Genomic DNA, 19801 nt, shown 5'->3' with positions numbered 1-19801 from the left:
CTAATACTTCCATTTCCTTTTTTTTCCAGAAAATATTGCTATAAAATTTTAACTTTTTGTTTATTAATGTTGCTGGTACCCAAAGCTAGATTGCTGATTCTTAGTAAAGGCAGTGAACCTCCAGGGATTGCAATCAGCTGTCATTTTTTTTTGCTGTTTTTATTTTCAAAAATAGCTCTTTTATTGAGCCAGTGTAGAGTTCCTCACCAACATTTACGGCAGTAAAATAATAAAAAAAACATTCTATTCCTGGTATGGAACCAGTCAGCAGTTTGATCCCAGGGTTAAGGCAGTCCTATTTTGTGTACAATAAGTGAAGAACTTTCCATTTCACCTGTTTTCCAAGTTGTGACAGAGCTGGGTGCACTGAAATCTGTCTGTAATTTGTTTTTTTAAAATATATATACTAAGAGTGCATGGTAGTAAATTGCCTTGAGTATATGTTACTGCACAAATAGCTTGTGTTTTTCAATGTGTTTATTTATTGGGAATGCCCATTTGAGTACCTACTTCTTTGTGTGTCAATGTAGGCATTGACATTTGGCCCAGTGGGAGGCAGAGTTGCCTTTGCTGGGAAAGCTTTGGGTTAAGTTCCCGTTCCTGAGATCTGAGCATGCAATCCACTCCAGGTCAGGAGGAAGCGTAGCCTGTTGTGGGTGCTGACTTCAAAGAAAAACATAACTAATAGAATCTGGGGTGGACCATTGGGTCCCTCATTCCTGCTCTGGTATCTAACGGCTGATCTTTTACCTCAGTGCCACTTTCCTGCACTTACCCAATTTTCCTTCATACCTTTATATCCAAGAATTCACAGAAACATAGAAAACCTACAGCACAATACAGGCGCTTCGGCCCACAACGCTGTGCCAAACATGCCCTTTCTTTAGAAATTACCTAGGGTTACACATAGCCCTCTATTTTTCTAAGCTCCATGTACCTATCCAAGAGTCTCTTAAAAGACCCTATTGTATCCGCCTCCACCACCGTCGCCGGCAGCCCATTCCACACACTCACCACTCTGCATAAAAAGAACACCTTAAAACTATGCTAGCCATTTCAGCCCTGGGAAAAAGCCTCTGGCTAGCTACACAATGCCTCTCATTGTCTTATACACATTACAGCACAGTACAGGCCCTTCAACCCTCCATGTTATGCTGACCCATATAATCCTTAAAAAAAAGTACTTTTTACAATATTTTTATTCAGAAGAAAAAAAACAGGATTTACAGAGTACAACGCATAGATACATCTCAACATAACTTGTGTACATTCATATATTGTAATAGAATTGATCAAAATGTTATAGCATAACATATAAAGGTATACCACTCTGTAATCAAAAATTTAAAGATAAGTCATACATCATAAAAGAAATTTTTTATATAAAAAAGTCAACCCCCTACCAACTACCAAAAAAAAAGTACTAAACCCACACTACTCCATAACCCTCTATTTTTCTTTCGTCCATGTGATGAAACTTCTATCAAGTTACCTCTCATCCTCTGTCGCTTCAAGGAGAAACGGCCAAGATCACTCAAGCTATTCTCATAAGGCTTGCTCCCCAATCAGGCAACATCCTTGCAAATCTCCTCTGCACCCTTTCTATGGCTTCAACATCCTTCCTGTAGTGAGGTGACCAGAACTGAGCACAGTACTCCAAGTGGGGTCTGACCAGGGTCCTATATAGCTGCAACAATACCTCTCAGCTCCTAAACTCAGTCCCACGTTTGACAAGGGCCAGTGCACCGTATTTCATCGTACATTTCCTTGAGAACATCTGTTCTTAATTTATGCTTCCAAGTTCCTGCCTGACAGCTTCATATTTCCCCTTACGCCAATTAAACGCTTTCCTAAATTGTCTGTTCCTGTCCCTCCCCAATGCTATGATAAAGGAGATAGGGTTGTGATCACTATCTCCAAAATGCTCTCCCACTGAGAGAACTGACACTTGACCAAGTTTATTTCCCAATACCAGATCAAGTACAGCGTCTCCTCTTGTAGGCTTATCTACATATTGTGTCAAGAAAACATCCTAAACACACCTAAAACAACTCCACCCTATCTAAACCCCTTTCTCTAGGGAGATGCCAATCAATATTGGGGAAATTAAAATCTCCCACCACGACAACCCTGTTATTATTACACCTTTCCAGAATCTGTCTCCCTATCTGCTCCTCGATATCCCTGTTACTATTGGATGGTCTATAACTATAAGAAACATTTATCCTCCACCTCATTCTATTCCTATACTCACTGTTGCATGGCACAGGCAGTAATCCCAAGATTACTTCCTTTTGAGGTTCTGCTTCTCAACTTCTTTCCTAACTCCCTGTAGTCTGTTTTCAGGACCTCCTCCCTTTTCCTACCAATATCGTTGGTACCAATATATACCGCAACCTCTGGCTGTTCATCTTCCCACTTCAGGATATTGTGGACACAATCAGAAACATCCCAGACCCTGGCACCTGGAAGGCAAACTATCATTCGAGTTTCTTTCCTGCGTCCACAGAATCACCTGTCTGACCCCCTAACTATAGAGTCCCCTATCACTGCTGCCATCTTTTTTCTTTCCCTACCCTTTTGAGCCACAGGGCCAGACTCTGTGCCAGAGGCACAGCCACTGTTGCTTTCCCCAAGCAGGTCATCTCCCCCCCACCCCAAACAGTACTCAAACAGGAGTACCTTTTGTTAAGGGGGACAGCCACAGGGGTACTCCCTAGTATCTGACTCTTGCCCTTCCCTCTCCTGACTGTTACCCACTTACCTGCTTACCTGTCTCCCGAGGCCCCGGTGTGACTACCTGCCTATAGCTCCTCTCTATCACCTCCTTACTCTCCCTGACCAGACGTAGGTCATCGAGCTGCATCTCCAGTTCCCTAACCCAATCCCTAAGGAGCTGCAGCTCGATGCACCTGGTGCATATGTGGCCGCTTGGGAGGCTGGGAGTCTTCAGGGCTTCCCACATCTGACACCCAGCACAGACCAATGGCCTCACACAAATACTTCCTCTCTCCATTTTACACAGGCAACCTACCTTGCCTCGACCTGTTATATTTAATATATAATTTTTTAAATAATATACTACTATAATATCAATAATGATATCACCTTGGTATCAATAATTCATAGGGAAGCATGGGAGTGTAGTGGTTAGCAAAACACTTTTATAGTACCAGCAACCTGAATTCAATTCCCACTGCTGTCTGTAAGGAGTTAGCATATTCTCCCCGTGACTATGTGGGTTTCCTCCTACAGTCCAAAGATGTACCAGTTGATAGTCAATTGGTGGTCATTTTCAGTTGACCCATGATTAGGCTAGAGTGAAATCGGGGATTATTGGCAGTGTGGCGAGAAGGGCCACTGTATTCTGCACTGTATCTCAGTAAATATTCCCGAGGAGAGAGTCGATGAATATGATGGCATTCTCTCCTCTTGCTGGATGGATGCAGATCAAAAACGCACAGGAAGCATGATTCAATCCAGCAAAAAGCAGCCTGCTTGTCTGGCAGGAGGTCGTGGTTGTAAGGATACTTTCCTGATTGGAAGTATCTGAATAATGGCATACCTCAGGAATTGATGCTGGGACTTTCACTGTCTGTGATCTATATTAACAACTTGGATGTGAATGTAGAAGGTTTGATCAGGAGGTTTGTGGATGAGACAAAATGTGTGATGTTGAAAACAGCATGCAACAGATGGGAGGAATTGAGTGGGCCATTGGCTAAGTTAACAAATTTCACGACACATGATAATAAACCTGATTCTGATTCTGAATATAATCTTAATAATTATGAACTAATGCATTTTGGGCAGTGAAATAGGAATAGGACATGAACAATAAATGGTAGGGCACTAAGGAACGTTGATGAACAGTGAGACTAAGGGGTCTAAATGCACAGTTCCTTGTCCATAATAACACTGGTCCAATAGGGTGATGAATCTCTCTTGCTTTCCTTCATGGGTCAGGACAGGGAATATAAAAGTTGGATTGTTAAGTTTCAACTATGTTTCAAAGTGGGCAAATGGTATAGCGCAGATGGGCATGGATGCAATGGGCTAAAGAGTCCCCTTTCTGTGTATAGCTCTGTGACTCTGAGAAGGTCTCTTTGGTATCCTGATTAACTTTCCTTCATTTTTCACTGAAGATAGATCTCATAGTTATCATTTTTACTCACTATTTGTGGGGTTGTTATACAAATTAGCTCCCTATATTGCAACTCTTCTTTGAGTCCAATGCAAATCTCTTATTTTGCGAAATACACTTACAAAATCTTTGGATCTGCAGGTACGATGACCGTGATGAAAGCTTGATCATTCGTGTCCTACAGATAAGGCATCTCGCTGCTCTACATGTGAAAGATGGCAACAGAGTGTAAGTTAAAAAAATATTGCAACAGCCCAGTGAGTCTGGAGGTCTGTTTTACAGCTGCTGTTGTCTCTCATAAAGTTGGCCATTCTGTCAATGAAGTCAATGTTGCCTTTTTGTTAAATTTTTTGAACAAATCTAATGTGTCTTGTGATCACAGAGGAGGGTTACTTTGGCTCAGTGGCTGATTGCACTAGTTGTCAGGGGTTCCAGTTAAATTGTTTTGTCTGGACCCTTTTGATCCCCTGGCTGTTCAGAAATATGCCATTTTATTGTTGCTTCTGGGGAAGAGAAGTTAAGAGTTAATGGAAATTACCTGAAACTTTGCGACTGTTGAGAGAGAAACCGGAGGAGAGAGGTTGGGTGCGAAACATCTGATGATACGGGAAGTATTCCAGCTTTGAAATTCTCAATGTAGATGTTTGAATTCTGTCCTTGTTACAGATACATCAGGATTTCGTTGCTCCCACTTGACACCGGCACAACTTTTACCTACTGCTCCAAAGCCTTAGAGTGCCAGCCACTCATAACGTTCAATGAATCGTTCCAAATACCAATTCCGCTCAGTATGTTGAAGTTGAAGACCTTGCAGTTGGATGTATGTGCTATTGACCAGCAGATACAGGAGGAGCTGGTGGTAGGTATTCGTTAATAGATGTTTGATGTCCTCATTTACACTGCAGGTTTAGCACATGTGTGGAATGAACTTGGTTTTGTACTGATGTTGAACTTGTAGAAACCAGATGTCCATACTCAAACTTTGAACTCGAGTATGTTAAGAGGCCTCTTCCTCTCAGCAGGAGCTGTCCATGTGTGGTCCTGTTATGGTATTCATGTATCATATGATCGCTGCTGACAGCTATGGTGTGATTTCATTCCGTATTCTACATGGTCTGATACAGCAATGACAATGGTCTGCACAAGCCAGGGAGGCGATGATAATCCTAGATTCTTGCTCCTTTGTATCTCCCTTCTGCTGGAGGAATGGGATGGAGTGCCGCTGCTAGCCAAGATTTGGAGACTTGCTGCAGTGCTCTTTGTAGTAGTTACAGTAAACTAGGGTGATGTGAGAGAACATTCATGCTGGTTGTTAAAGTCCCAATCACATAACTACTTTGTCCATGGTGATATTCAGCTTGTGCAATGGAGGGGGATGGGGGTCTATGGGGTTCTGATATTCCTATCATTCATTCTATGGATTTGCTTGTTTCATGGATGTCTGTGAAGAGTAAGCATTTTAAGTTGTAGATTGTATACATTCTCTGATATTAAATTGAACCATTTGAACCATTTTTTAAATTGGGACAGCTGTGTATAGGTTCTGAACTAGGTCTTAAGTCTTGACATTGTTGTAATTCCTTTCCTTCCTTTCTTTTGTCTAGGGAGTCCTTCAGATAAGTCTAGCTGACATTGAAAGACAGAGTGAAATGTTGCTTCAGTGGTATCAGCTGCTCATTTTCAGCAGTGCGGGGGCAAAACTGGAACGGAGCAGCAGCCAATTCAGCGGTGCTGTGATGGTTGGAAATCCAACTGACAGTCAAACCAAGGTATGACTCTGCACGTACAGATTTGTGCACTTCCCTACGAGGCACCCTACTGTGTAACAAGAACTGAAAATGATGGAATCGCTCAGCAGGCCAGGCAGCATCTAGGGAGAGAGATGGGGACTTGGGTCTATGACTTTCCATAGAATTAGAGTTTTACAGTGTAGAAGCAGGCCCTTTTGGCCTAACTTGTTTATGCCAACCAACCAAGATTCCCATCTAAGCTAGTCCCATTTGCCCATATTCCTCTACAATTTTCTTGTCCACTCATCATCCAATTACCTTCTAAATGTTGTTAATGTACCTGCCTCAACCACTTCCATTGGCAGCTCATTTCATATCTCTGGGTGAAAAAGTTGCCCCTCAGAACTGGCTCTATTAGCCCTGCATGTCTCTCCATATATGCTTTCTGGTTGAATGTTCTCTGCATTCTTTTTTTACACCAGCAGGTTTTCTTCTGCCTTTGTGTGTATTGTTTGTTGTGTTTTCTGCCATAGAATGACAGATCATGGACTGCAGTGTGAACTGGGCCATATGAAAATTGAAGCAGATAACTGAAGGCACATCCTTGGTCTTGAATGTGATGGAAGATGCCAATGCAAGCTAATTTTTTGTTTCCTTTCGCTGAAGGTGTCAATGCTTTTAGCGAGAACTACAGCTCAGTTGGAGGCGGTGGAGAAGCAGTTAGCAGAGGAGAGAGTGAAGTTGGAGGAGGAAATCCAGGAAGAAATGAAGGAAGAGAAACTCGAAGCAGTCTCAGAAAGGTATGTTTTTTTTAAGTTAGGAAGTGCTGGAAACTCATAGACAGTTGGACAGCATTTATGCACGTAATGTTAGTTTGATAATATGTTGTCAGGGCTGTAGAGTGTTAAAGATGGACAGCTTTTTAAGCAAATAGAAATTGGAGAAAGAAGCTGAAGTTGGTGCAGGAGAACAAAAAGAGAGAATGGGAGATTATTGAATGATAAAAGGATGATGCTGAATGTAAGGGGAATGATAATAAAGCAGGTGCAGAATCAAAAGAGATCTCCAGTGGAGATTTGACTGTTTATCACAGAATAATGGGGGTGTGGTGAACAGATAGAAAATCTATGAGGCACTCAGTAATGTGAAAGGAAGAAATGGGGGGATTGTAGATCTCTGTGTTGACCATGATTTGTTAGGGAGTCTTTGCACAGTATGCCAGTTGTGTGACTTTGGTGATTTTGAGCTGTTCTACAAACTTGCTCAGTAGTTTTTGGTCAAATAGATTAAAAATCTCTCAAATGTATGATCATAGTACTGTTTCATTTTACCTCTTACAACACAATCAGAAGATACAGACATGGCTTGAAGTGAGTCAAGATAGCCTACACGGCCACTACTAAAATAATGGCCATGTAGATCAGTTTTGATTTGACTCACTTCGAGTCTTCTGGTTGTGTTGTAAGAGGCAAAGTGAAGCAGCTAAAGCGAGCAAGTGGTTAACCTTCAGAACAGTCACACCAAGGAAGCAGTGGAAGCAAATGCTGTTTGTATATTGAAAAGCGGATCAGACAGATTCATTTCAAAAATTTGCTCTCTAGAATGCACTTTACTACTAATTAAAGCATGATGTGGACAGTGTGCGTGAGAAAAATGTTTCCCCAAGGTTTCTGAAACTCTCCACCATTTTTAGCTATGATTAGGTATTTGTAGAGTGAATGATAGAGATTTGATTGTTTGCTACATTGAATAAATTACTATTATTGTTGCAAACAGGATGGTACAGGGATGTGCCAGAATGTACTGGTGCTGGTTTATCAGTGGTAACAATTCACCTGATGTTGGTCTGGGTGGGCCTTTGTTGCTATCTGATTTTTTGTCCTGGTAGCTCCCTCAGCTACTCTGATGCCAGCTCTGAAGTGATGGTTATTGTGTCATGCTATTTGGTGAAGTGCCTGATAAGCAGGCTTTTACTGTAGCTTGATCTTTTCTCAGTAATATAATTCCCAATAGTGCCGTAGTAACTTGTTGCAGCTCAATGCCATGAGTAGTGATATACATTGTGTTGCTCTTTAGCTTCCTCCGTTCAATGGTGTTATTGGCTTTGGGGAGATTTAATATTTACTGAGTTCTGTTAATGCCTACTAATAGCTGTTGATGGTTGTGCTGATTTCCTTCTCGTAGGAGCTGGCAGGCGGAGTCAGTTGACAGTGGGTGCAGCAATAGTGCCCAGCTTAGCCCACAGTATCCTCTGATGGAGCAATTGAGTTGTGTGGACGGAAACGTGGGCCAGTTGCACGAGTTGGCGGATAAAGTCAGCCAGTTTGCTTCTATCAAAATGAGAATTCCACGAATGAAGGTAGGCGTCCTACTTAGACCATGAATACACCTGGTGTTTGTGTTATCCACTCTTCTCCATCTAAGACCACATAGAATATCAGAATAGTGAACTTTCAGTGGTGTACCTATTTTTAATGTAGGACCTTGGGCTGGGACTTTATAATATTTCAAAATGCGTTGCTTAGAAAGTTTAATTGGCCATAGGCTTAATAGGCAATGATTCTGTTCAGATGTTACTATTTGACAATTACTGGAAGGAGGTTGCTCTGTGAGTCTCTTCACCCTCATCAATCCACAATTACTTGGTATCTGTTCCTGGCTCACTTTGGCCCCTCTTCCGTCAAAATAAATAACCCCTAACTCCTCCATTCTTGCAGGCTTACCATTTCATCTCCAGCTTCCTTTTCTAACATGCTTAAGCACGCTGTCATTCATTGGAATATACACCCTTCCAGCGGTATTTAAATCTCTCCAGTCGGGTTCCCTTGTCATTGTGGTGTCAAAATCTCAAAAGTAATGAAATTCATATGATCTGATCAGTAAGGGCATCCTATTCCTCGTTATCCTTACTGACCTGTCTGCAATCTTTCATACAGTTCTCTCCTATTCTCCTTCGGCTCCCTTTCTCCATCTTGCAGTCTTGCCAAGCTGTCCTTGCTTTGTTCTGGGAATAAGAGAATTGCCTGCAACGGTTTTGGTTACTGTTCTCTCACGGTTGCCTCTGGTGCTTCTCAAGGAACTGTCCTTGGCCCATTCATTTCTCCTGTCTGCCACCCTGGGTTTTGCTGTGAAAATGAAGCATCGGTTTCCTTGGGTGCATTGACAAGTCTGAGTCGTACCCCCTACACCAGTTCTCTTGAACCCTCTGCACCTTTAACTGTTGGTAAACATGCAATAAGAGATGAGAAAACATTTGTCCCAAACCAAAGCTTGGTAGGCCAAAACACTGATTTCAGGCCCAGTTCTCTAGACTGTTCTCTGGCTCCCAATTCCATTCCTCTCCAGCTGTGAAACCAAACAATGTTTGTTTACAATGTTTATCTTGAGGAAAGCTTTAGTTAGATCACTCAGTCTTTTTTTCCTTTTTAAATACATTTTTTTATTAAATTTTTAAGAGAATTACATACAATGAATAGAATAATAGAGTAATGAAAAATAATATCAGCCCTCCCCCCTCCCCTTAACCCTTCCCCCCCTTAAAATCCCTATCTAAAAAAAAAGAAAGAAAGAAAGAAAGAAGGAAGAAAGAAAGATTGCCTGGATATTGGAAGATCCCCACATGGTCCATGGAGTTCAAAATAGCTTTAATATATATTTTTATTTTTTTTCCCAAATAGCTAATCATTTTATCTTCAATCACTCAGTCTTCTTCACTCAGCTGACTCTATCATATTTAAACCTGTCTGCTGCTGAAACACTCATCTTTGCTTTAGTTCCCTCTGTTGCATGACTCTGACCCTTTCGAACACCCTCCCTTAACTTATTATCAGAACCCTGTTGCCGGAAGCTAACGGGCGCCAAATTCATCTTCATTTATTGCTGGTGCCCTCATTGACTCCTGGTTGAGCCTAAATGCTACAACTCCTCTGTCTTCTCCATTCAGGGCCTCAGGAGAGGCAACACTTCACCTGTGAACCTGCTGGGGTTGTCTATTGTATCTGGTGCTCCCGATGCAACCTTCCCTATATTGTGAGACCCTTTGTAAAATGGGGAACTGCTTCATTAAGCACCTCTGTATCATCCACCACAGGGTGGGACTTTCCAGTGGCCAGATATTTTAATTTGGATTCCTATTCCCGTTCCAACATGTCAGTCATGGCCTCCTCTTCTGCTAAGATGAAGCCACCCTCAGAGTGGAGGAGCAACATCTTGTATTCCATTTGGGTAGCGTCTAACCTGACGGCATGAATAGGGAATTCTTTCAGTAAACAAATACCCCCCCCCCCCCCCATTCTTCCTCTTTTCCTCACTCTGACATTTTACCTCTTCTCACCTGCCTACCACTTAGGTCCCCTCCATCTTCCCTTTCTCCTATGGTCCACTCTTTTCTCCTGTCAGGTTCATTCTTCTCCAACCCTTGACCTTTCCCATCACTTGGCTTCGCCTATTACCTTCCAGCTAGCCTTCTTGCCCTCTCCCCACCTTCTTATTCTGGCAGTTTCTGTCTTCCTTCTCAGTCCTGAAGAAGGGTCTCAGCCCAAAACATTGACTGTCTAGTTCATTTTCATAGATGCTGCCTGACCTGCTGAGTTCCTCCAGCATTTTGTGTGTGCTGTTCTGGATAAGCATTAACTTTTTCCTCATCGTTGTTTTTTAATTCCTGGCCTTAAAACATCCTAGGATCTGAGCCCATCTAATTCCAGCATTTTGAGCATTCTTAATCTTAATCTATGTGCCATTAGTAACCATGCCTTCAGCCACCACCCCCTCAAAATCTGCAATTCCCTCCTTAATCTTCTCTGTGTCTCTATTGCTGCTCCTTTCACATACTTTAAAACCTAGTAAGCTTTTGACCACCTGGCTCATTTATTTCCTCTTATGTTCAGTCTTGATTAATGGTGGCATTGTACAAATACAGGATATTGCTATGTCCCAAAGTGCCCTAGCCCTGATTCCCATTGTTCGTCCTGTCATTGTTCCAGTGAGCTGTAGGAATATTTGAAGGGATGCATACAGGAAATTACTAGAAACACAAATTTGACTCTATGCAGTTGAGCAAGGTTAGAAATTTCAGGCAGGTTTTGGCCTTTAGTGGAAAGAGTTCAGTTTAATTCCTATTACAGATGGCTGAATTTGTGTAGCCATTCCCTGTGTTCAAGGATGATTGCATCCCTCTCCATTTCATTGCGTTCTGAGGCAGCTGATAAAGCCAATGTGGGATCCACAATCTCTCCCAGCGACTGGCAGGAGGTGTTTGATGTGGTTTGACAGGTTATGCATGCCATCTGCAATTCTTCTAAGACTTGAAGTCCACTGTGCCTTTCTAGGTACTCTATCATTTTAGCTGCGTTTTCTGAAGCTGAATGTTATGATTTGTGTTTTCTCTGTCCTTTTGGAAACTTCTTAAAATGACTGAGCTTGAACTAGAGCACCCACTTAAGAAGTCTGGCGTCAGGCATACAGATAATATGTAATTGAAGCTTTGATGTTGATTCAAGAAAGGGTCTGACATTTGTTCACTTATACTGCTAATGGATTTGAAGGATTTTATAAGATCACAAGACAATTACATATAGGAGCAGAATTAGGCCATTTGGCCCTTCGAATCTACTCCGCCATTTCATCATGGCTAATCCAATATTCCTCTCAGCCCCAATCTCCAGCCTTCTCCCCCTATCTCTTCATAGAATCATAGAAATCTAGATCACATTACAGGCCCTTCAGCCCACAATGTTGTACCGACCATGTAACCTACTCTAGAAACTGCCTCGAATTTCCCTACCACATAGCCTTCTATTTTTCTAAGCTCCATGTAGAAACATAGAAAATAGGTGCAAGAGTAGGCCATTTGGCCCTTTGAGCCTGCACCGCCATTCAGTATGATCATGGCTGATCATCCAACTCAGAACCCTGTACCTGCTTTCTCTCCATACCCCCTGATCCCTTTAGCCACAAGGGCCATATCTAACTTCCTCTTAAGTATAGCCAAAGAACCGGCCTCAACTGTTTCCTGTGGCAGAGAATTCCACAGATTCACCACTCTCTGTGTGAAGAAGTTTTTCCTCATCTCGGTCCTAAAAGGCTTCCCCTTTATCCTTAAACTGTGACCCCCCCGTTCTGGACTTCCCCAACATTGGAAACAATCTTCCTGCATCTAGCCTGTCCAATCCCTTTAGAATTTTATACGTTTCAATAAGATCCCCCCTCAATCTTCTAAATTCCAGTGAGTATAAGCCTATTCTTCATATGAAAGTCTTGCCATCCCAAGAATCAATCTGGTGAACCTTCTCTGTACTCCTTCTATGGCAAGAATGTCTTTCCTCAGATTAGGGGACCTATCTAAGAGTCTCTTAAAAGACCCTATTGTATCTACCTCTACCACCTTCACTGGCAGTGCATTCCACTCACCCACCACTCTCTGTGTTTAAAAAAATCTTAACTCTGTCATCCCCCTTGTACCTACTTCCAAGCACCTTAAAATTATGCCCCCTTGTGTTAGCCATTTCAGCCCTGGGAAAAAGCCTCTGGAGGCAATCCATGCCTCTCATCATCTTATACACCTCTATCAGGTCACCTCTCATCCTCTGTCACTCCAAGGAGAAAAGGCCAAGTTCACTCTACCTATTCTCATAAGGCATGCTCTCCAATCCAGGCAACATCCTTGTAAATCTCTTCTGCACTCTCTCTATACTATCCACATCCTTCCTGTAGTGAGGTGACCAGAACTGAGCACAGTACTCCAAGTGGGGTCTGAACAAGGTCTTGTATAGCTTTAACATTACCTCACAGCTCTTCAGCTCAATCCCACGGTTGATGGAGACCATCACACCATACGCCAGCCTAACAACCATGTCAACCTGCGCAGCAGCTTTGAGTGTCCTGTGGACGTGGACCCCCAAAATTTTGCTGATCCTCCACACTGCCAAGAGTCTTACCATTAGTGTTATACCAAAATGAACTACTAAATGACCTACCAAAATGAACCACTTACCTGTGTTGAACTCCATCTGCCACTTCTCAGCCCAGTTCTGCAACTGTTGTAACCTCTGACAACCTTCCAGAATGTCCACGACACCTCCAACCTTTGTGTCATCAGCAAACTTATTAACTCACCCTTGTCCTTGCTCATCCAGGCCATTTATAAAAATCACGAAGAGCAGGGGTCCCAAAACAGATTCCTGAGGCACACCACTGGTCACCATCCTCCTCGCAGAGTATGACCTGTTTACAACCACTCTTTGCCTTCTGTGTGCAAGCCAGTTCTGGATCCACAAAGCAAGGGCCCCTTGGATCCCATGCCTCCTTACTTTCTCAATAAGCTTTGCATGGGGTACCTTATCAAGTGCCTTACTGAAATTCATATACACCACATCCACTGCTCTACCTTCATCAATGTGTTTTGTAACCTCCTCACAGAATCCAATCAAGCTCCTAAGGCACGATCTGCCCTTGACAAAGCCATACTGACAATCCCTAATCAGATTATGTTTCCAAATGCTCACAAATCCTGCCTTTCAGGATCTTCTTCAACAAGTTGCCCACCACTGAAGTAAGACTCACTGATCTACAGTTTCCTGGGTTATCTCTACTTCCTTTTTTTTGAGCAACCTTCCAATCCTCTGGTATCTCTCCCGTCCCTATTGATGATGCAAAGATCATCGCCAGAGGCTCAGCAGTGTCCTCCCTCGTCTCCCACAGTAGCCTGGGGTACATTTCATCCAGTCCCGGCATCTTATCTAATTTCATACCTTTCAAAAGCTCCAGCACATCTTCTTTCTTACTGTCTATACACTCAGACGTTTCAGTCCACTTTAAGTTATCCCCACAATTGCCAAGGTCCTTTTCACTGGTGAATTTTGAAGTAATCAGCAAACGTGCCCTGACCAATCAAGAATCTATCAATCCTTTGCCATAAATGTACATAAAGATTTGGCCTCCACAGCTGCCTGTGGCAAAGAATTCCACAGATTCACCACTCTCTGGCTAAAGAAATTCCTCCTCTGCTCCGTTCTAAAAGGACGTCCCTCTATTCTAAGGCTGCATCCTCAGGTCCTAAACGCTCCCACCATAGGAAACATCCTCTCCACATCCACTCTATCAAGGCTTTTTACCATTCGATTGAACCTCTTTCAAAAGGAGTTGGCTACTTTGAGCAAGTAAGAATTTTTTTAAAATCCAGAAGTTTGTGTATCTTCAGGAATTTAAAAAATGTATTTATTTATTGAGATGTAGTGTGGAATCGGCCCTCCTGCCTCGTCAAGACACACTGCTTACAATCCCCCAATTTAATCCTAGCCTAACCATGGGACAATTTATATCTTGGGTCTGTGGGAGGTAACCAGAGTACCCGGAGGAAACCCACACGGTCACGGGGAGAACGTGCAACCTCCTTACAGGCAGCAGCGGGAAATGAGCCTGCGTTGCCTGTACTGTAATGCATTGAGCTAATCACGATGCTATCACACCACCCCATTTTCTAGCTGAGAAGGCTGTGGATATGTGGTGCTGAGTATGTTCAGGACTGCAATTGTAAGGTGGAGACACGAGAGATTGCAGATGCTGGAATCTGGAGGAACTCAGCAGATCAGGCAGTTTCTGTGGAGGGAAATAAGAAGTTGACATTTAGGGCAAAGACGAGTCTAGATAAAGGGTCTTGACCTGAAAAGTCGACTTGTCCATTTACCTTCAGAGAGATTGATATTTGAGGGAATCAGGGGATCTAGGGTTAGTACGGGAAGATGATCTCCTTAGGAAACGATCAGTTATGATATTGAATTGCAGAGCAGGTATGAGGGAATGGAGTGATCTGTGCCGGATTCTGTTTTTTATATTCTGATGTGACTAATGGCAGTATATCACTCACTGTTTACTTGTTGACCTTCATATCTCTATGGTCCTATGGTGTATGCACAATTTTCTTGTTGGATATCTCAGTGATAGGGACTTGATGATTGCACTCGGAAGCAGCTAAATAAATTAACAACGCGTTCTTCTCCAGCAGTGATCAGTTAAAAGTGGGTGGCTGTGACTATTTTCACTCCTTCCAGGTTGATAAAGAGACCAACACGGAAGAGCCCTTCCCCGAAGAGGTTATGATTCGATCAAAAGAAAGAAGCAATCGTCGATCACGCGGGTCTGCGTTTGTACGTAGTAGCACCATTGTCCGTTCACAGACCTTCTCACCAGGAGCCCGGAGTCAGTATGTCTGTAGGGTAAGTAATCTGCAATATTAAGGAATGCACATTTGCCATCTGTGCCCTGAAACAGTGGTTATCCTACCACTTAAAGTACGAGAATAAGGGAAGCTGTAATTGCCCTCTGGAACTGTCCTAAAGTATCCATGAATCAAGAATGATCTAATACTTTAAAAGGGGAGATGCAAATATGAGGCGCAGTATAAACAGATTTTATTAATTTCCTAATGAACCCCATTACAATATTTTGGGATGAACAATTGTTCAGCAGAGTTTGTTTTGCTATGGAAGGATGGTGACCATTGGGAATGGATGGGTGGGGAGCCCAAAGGGCACTGCTCAGGGCATCCCAGTCAGAGTTACCAGTCACATTAATTGTGTGGCAGGCAGGGAGAAGCACTCTGATACAATTTTGGCTGGTGTTTGAAATTGTTGAGTATTAAATGGGACCCAAACCATGGTGGAAAATTTAACACGTGATGCCTATGCAGTTGACTGCTATACTCTCAGAGCAGAATTTGCAGAGATAGTGATTTCAGCCTGATTTCAAGTTGCTTGGATACCATTAAATGTGGATTAATTTCAACCAAAGCAGCCTGCTGTTTGCTCCGTACCTGCTGAGATGAGCCGCACAGTAAAACGAGAGCATTGTTCCATCCTGATGCTTTCCTGCTCGTTGGGGGTTATGTGAAAGTTATCTCTGAATTCGTGGCTGTCTAGCATTGAGGCTGGAAGTGGAGATGCAGAGAAATATCGACAAAACTTATGGGAATAGGGAGGGGCAAGTGGCCATTTCACCACTCACGTGGAGTCCAGGCAGTACTAATAGAATCATATGGCATAGATAGAGGAACTTTTTTTCTCTCCTCCAGGGCTATGGGAACCAAGACTTAGGTTTAAGGTAAGAGGGGTCAGATTTAATTGAAACTTGAGAGTCAAGTTTTTTACACAATGAGTCCTGTGTATGTGGAATGAGCTATCGGAGGAAGTGATTGAGGAAGGTACAATCATAACTTTCACACAACAGTTGGACAGGTGCATAGATTAGAATGGTTGTGAGCCAAATGCTGGCGACTGGCACAAGCTTGGATGGGCATCTTGGTTGGCAGAGACCACTTGGGCCAAAGGGCCTGTTGTTGTGTTGTCTATTACTCAGTAGGAGCATTTAAATAAATTAACATAACTAATTAAAATCCACTTCTTCAAGGAGTGAGGATGTGCAACCTGGTGCGTTCACTACTGATTGCTAAGCTATTCGATCACCCTGTTAGTTTGGTCATATCCGGGTTGGGATGCAGACCTGAACTTCTGCATCTGAATGTAACACATGAGAACGTTGCAGTTGGCTGCTGGAAAATGTGATCAAAGTACATATATGTCACCATATACAACCATGAGATTTGTTTTCTTGTGGGCATACTCAGTAAATCCAAGAAATATAATAGAATCAATGAAAGACTGCACCCAACAGGATGGACAAACAACCAATGTGCAAAAGACAACAAACTGTGCAAATACAAAATAAATAATACAAATAAATAAAGAAGCAATAAGTATTGATAACATGAGATTAAGAGTCCTTGAAAGTGAGCCCATGGGTTTGGATCAGTTTAGTGATGGGGCAAGTGAAGTTTATCCCCACTGGTTCAAGAGCCTGATGTTTGAGGGGTAATAACTGTTCCTGAATCTGGTGGTGTGAGTTCTGAGGCTCCTGATGCAGCAGTGATAAGAGGGCAAGACCTAGGTGGTGGGGGTCCTTGATAATGGATGCTGCTTTCCTGTGACGGTGCTCCATGTAGATGTGCTCATTGATGGGGAGGGTTTTATCCATGATGGACTGGGCCATATTCATTACTTTTTGTAGGATTTTCCATTCAAGGGCATTGGTGTTTCCACACCAGGCTGTGATGCAACCAGTAAATATACGTTCCACCACACATCTATAGAAGTTTGTCAAAATTTTAGTTACGTTACCTTTGCAAACTTTTAAGGAAGTAGAGGCGCTGCCGTGCTTTCTTTGTAATTGTTCTTACAGTCTGGGCCCAGGACAGGTCCTCGAGAATGATATCACCAAGGAATTTAAAATTGCTCACTAAGCTTACTTGTCTTTAATTTAGGTGCTTTTTTGTTAAATTCTCTTCCTTTGTAGCATATTGTTATTGTATGCTTAATTTTGCACTGTATTAATGCTCCTCATTGGGATTTGGGGTTTTTAATTTGTAAAATGTTTTGAAAAACTAATAATTTTTAAAAAAAAAATAAAAAAATTGCTGAGTGCTCCACCTCTGATCCCCCGATGAGGACTGGCTCAGGAACTCCGGTTTCCTCCTGAAGTCAATAATCAGCTCCTCGGTCTTGCTCACATTGAGCAAGCGGTTGTTGTTGTGGCACCCCTCAGCCAGATTTTCAGTCTCCCTCCTTTATGCTGATTCATCACCACCTTTGATTTGGCTAACGACAGTGATGTCGTCACCAAGCTAGAACATGGCATTGGAACTGTGATTAGTGTAAAGTGAGTAGGGCAGAGGGCTAAGCACACAGCCTTGTGTACCTGTGCTGATAGAGAATCACAACTGAAATTAAAAATGAGCCTTTACTGTTTTATATATAACCTTGTTCCTCATTGCAGCTGTACCGGAGTGACAGTGACAGTTCAACACTTCCAAAACGATCACCATTTATCCGAAATGCATTCGAGCGATGCACTCTGCGTTATAAGCAGGTAAGCACTTGGGATAATTTAGGGCAACTGACACTTCCAGCACAAAATCATTACAGTATATGATTTAGATCATTTTGTTGTACGCACATACGTATGTTCCCTCCATTGTAACTAATGGTGAGTGCCTTGAGGGGGTGATCGTTCTTTTTCCCTCCACCCCTCCCCACCAGTTGCAGCACAGTTCTAATTTGGCTTTAGCTCCAGTGCCTCATTCCACACTAGCTCCCCACCTAGTGGCAGGCTGAGAGCACAGCAAGTGCCCGCTGGGATGAAATTTTCCTTGAGGGTGGAGGTTGTCAGGCTGCTTTTAGCATCTACTTCAAATGGTGAATAGGATTTCAGCTTACTTTTCATTCTCACAAGAGAGCCTCCATCAGATTTGTGCTCCCATAGCACAGAGTAACTACAATGTGTGTTGCTTCTTCCCTGCATCCTATAACTGTGAAATTACCTACAAATTAACACAGAACCCCTCCATCGCTTTGTATACCTCTGCCTGACCCCCACTAACCTTTCGCTCCCCTAAAGAAAATTGTTTTTTTTTTGAAAACGATCAGAATAACTGTATTTCTTTCAGATTGGCTTGTTCACATAGCTCCCCTCTAAACGTTTTCCAAGGCCACTAACTTTTCAGGCAGTTCCTCAGGATCGAGGATGATTTGGTTGCACTCAGGTTCTAAGGGGGCTGATGTTGGGGGTGGGTAATGTGGGGCGAACAGACTCTATTGCAAGTGGGGCAAGAGGTGCTTGACGGGGTAGCTAGGTGGGTTGGCTGGAAACTGGTGCCCTCTTCCTGCTGGTCTTCCACGCGTTCCCTCCCAACAAAGAGACTTGAGTTGTCATTGTCTTGTTTACCTCTTCCATCTTGACCACCCACAGCCCAGGGATTAGAGGTGTTGCATTTTTTCCACAGGCTTTGTAATATCCTTGAATCAATTTCTTTGTCCACTTGGGAATGTCTTGCTATAACATCACTCAGCATAGAGGCAGTTTTAAGAGGCTGGTGTTGAGGACACCTGATGGCTGTGGCCAGTCCTTTGCAGTCAACTGGGTGGAAATGGAACCTCAGTGCTGGAGTTGTTGGGAGAGTGTTTGTTTATCCTGCCAGTGTATTTGGAAGGTGTTGTATCTCTCCTATGATCACTGCAGTCCAATGGAGCACAACATCATCCCCTGTGAGTGTAATTTGCTCTATGTGATCTAACCAACAGCCTGATCAATAGAATGGTGTCTTTGATTTGTATTGAATGCTTCTTTTAAGCTTGTTTGCTTTAAATGTCCATTTTCATTGGCAGCATGAAGAGCTTCAACCAATCTGAATGATAATGTGTCCAAAACAACCAGTTGTCAAATAGTAGCCTCAGAATAGAGGGACGTCCTTTTAGAACAGAGATGAGGAGGAATTTCTTTACCCAACTAGTGGTTAATCTGTGGAATTCATCACCACATACTGCTGTGGAGGCCAAGTCACCGGGTATAATTAACTGAAAGGTTGATAGATTCTTGGTTCGTCAGGCTTAAGGGGAGAAGGCACGAGACTGGGGCTGAGAGAAAAAATGAATCAGCCATGATGAAATGGTAGAACAGACTCGATGGGCCAAATGGCCTAATTCTGCCCTTGTATCTTATGGTCTAAAATATATATGTCAAACTCAAGGCCCGCGGGCCAAATCCGGCCTGCGGTGGAATTATCTTTGGCCCGCGAGATAATATCTAATTACTATTAAAGCTGGCCCCAGTAATCGAAGCGCCTATGGCGTATGATATGGCTAATGCTGAGTTTATTCAGGTACCAGGTTTTCAGGGTTTTTAGTGTTTATTCGGCAGTCTTGCTTGGCAGTCTTCTTCATAAGAAACGGAATTTATAAAGTGAAACACTTTGTAGTTATAGCAGAGACTGAGACACATGAGAGCAGGCTGAAAAAACGGAGGCAACAAAAGCATTTTGCTTAATCCGGCCCGTGACCTAAAATGAGTTTGACACCCCTGGTCTAAAAGGTTATAAGGAGAA

General features: G+C 42.8%; 1 protein-coding gene across 1 annotated transcript in view; it reads left to right on the top strand.

Moving 5' to 3' along the window:
- The window catches only part of wwc3 (WWC family member 3), a 246468-nt gene that overhangs the window by 220701 nt on the left and 5966 nt on the right, over positions 1–19801 (top strand). The window contains exons 14-20 of the mRNA XM_073045887.1: positions 4286–4372; positions 4811–5003; positions 5749–5913; positions 6541–6674; positions 8059–8233; positions 14922–15086; positions 17698–17790. Of these exons, the coding sequence (XP_072901988.1) occupies positions 4286–4372; positions 4811–5003; positions 5749–5913; positions 6541–6674; positions 8059–8233; positions 14922–15086; positions 17698–17790 (1012 nt within the window). The remainder of the gene's footprint in view (positions 1–4285; positions 4373–4810; positions 5004–5748; positions 5914–6540; positions 6675–8058; positions 8234–14921; positions 15087–17697; positions 17791–19801) is intronic.

This window comes from Hemitrygon akajei, chromosome 5, assembly GCF_048418815.1.
Source record: "Hemitrygon akajei chromosome 5, sHemAka1.3, whole genome shotgun sequence".
NCBI lineage: Eukaryota > Metazoa > Chordata > Chondrichthyes > Myliobatiformes > Dasyatidae > Hemitrygon > Hemitrygon akajei.
The sequence above is the reverse complement of the archived record's forward strand: the minus strand, read 5'-3'. Positions and strand labels throughout refer to the sequence as shown.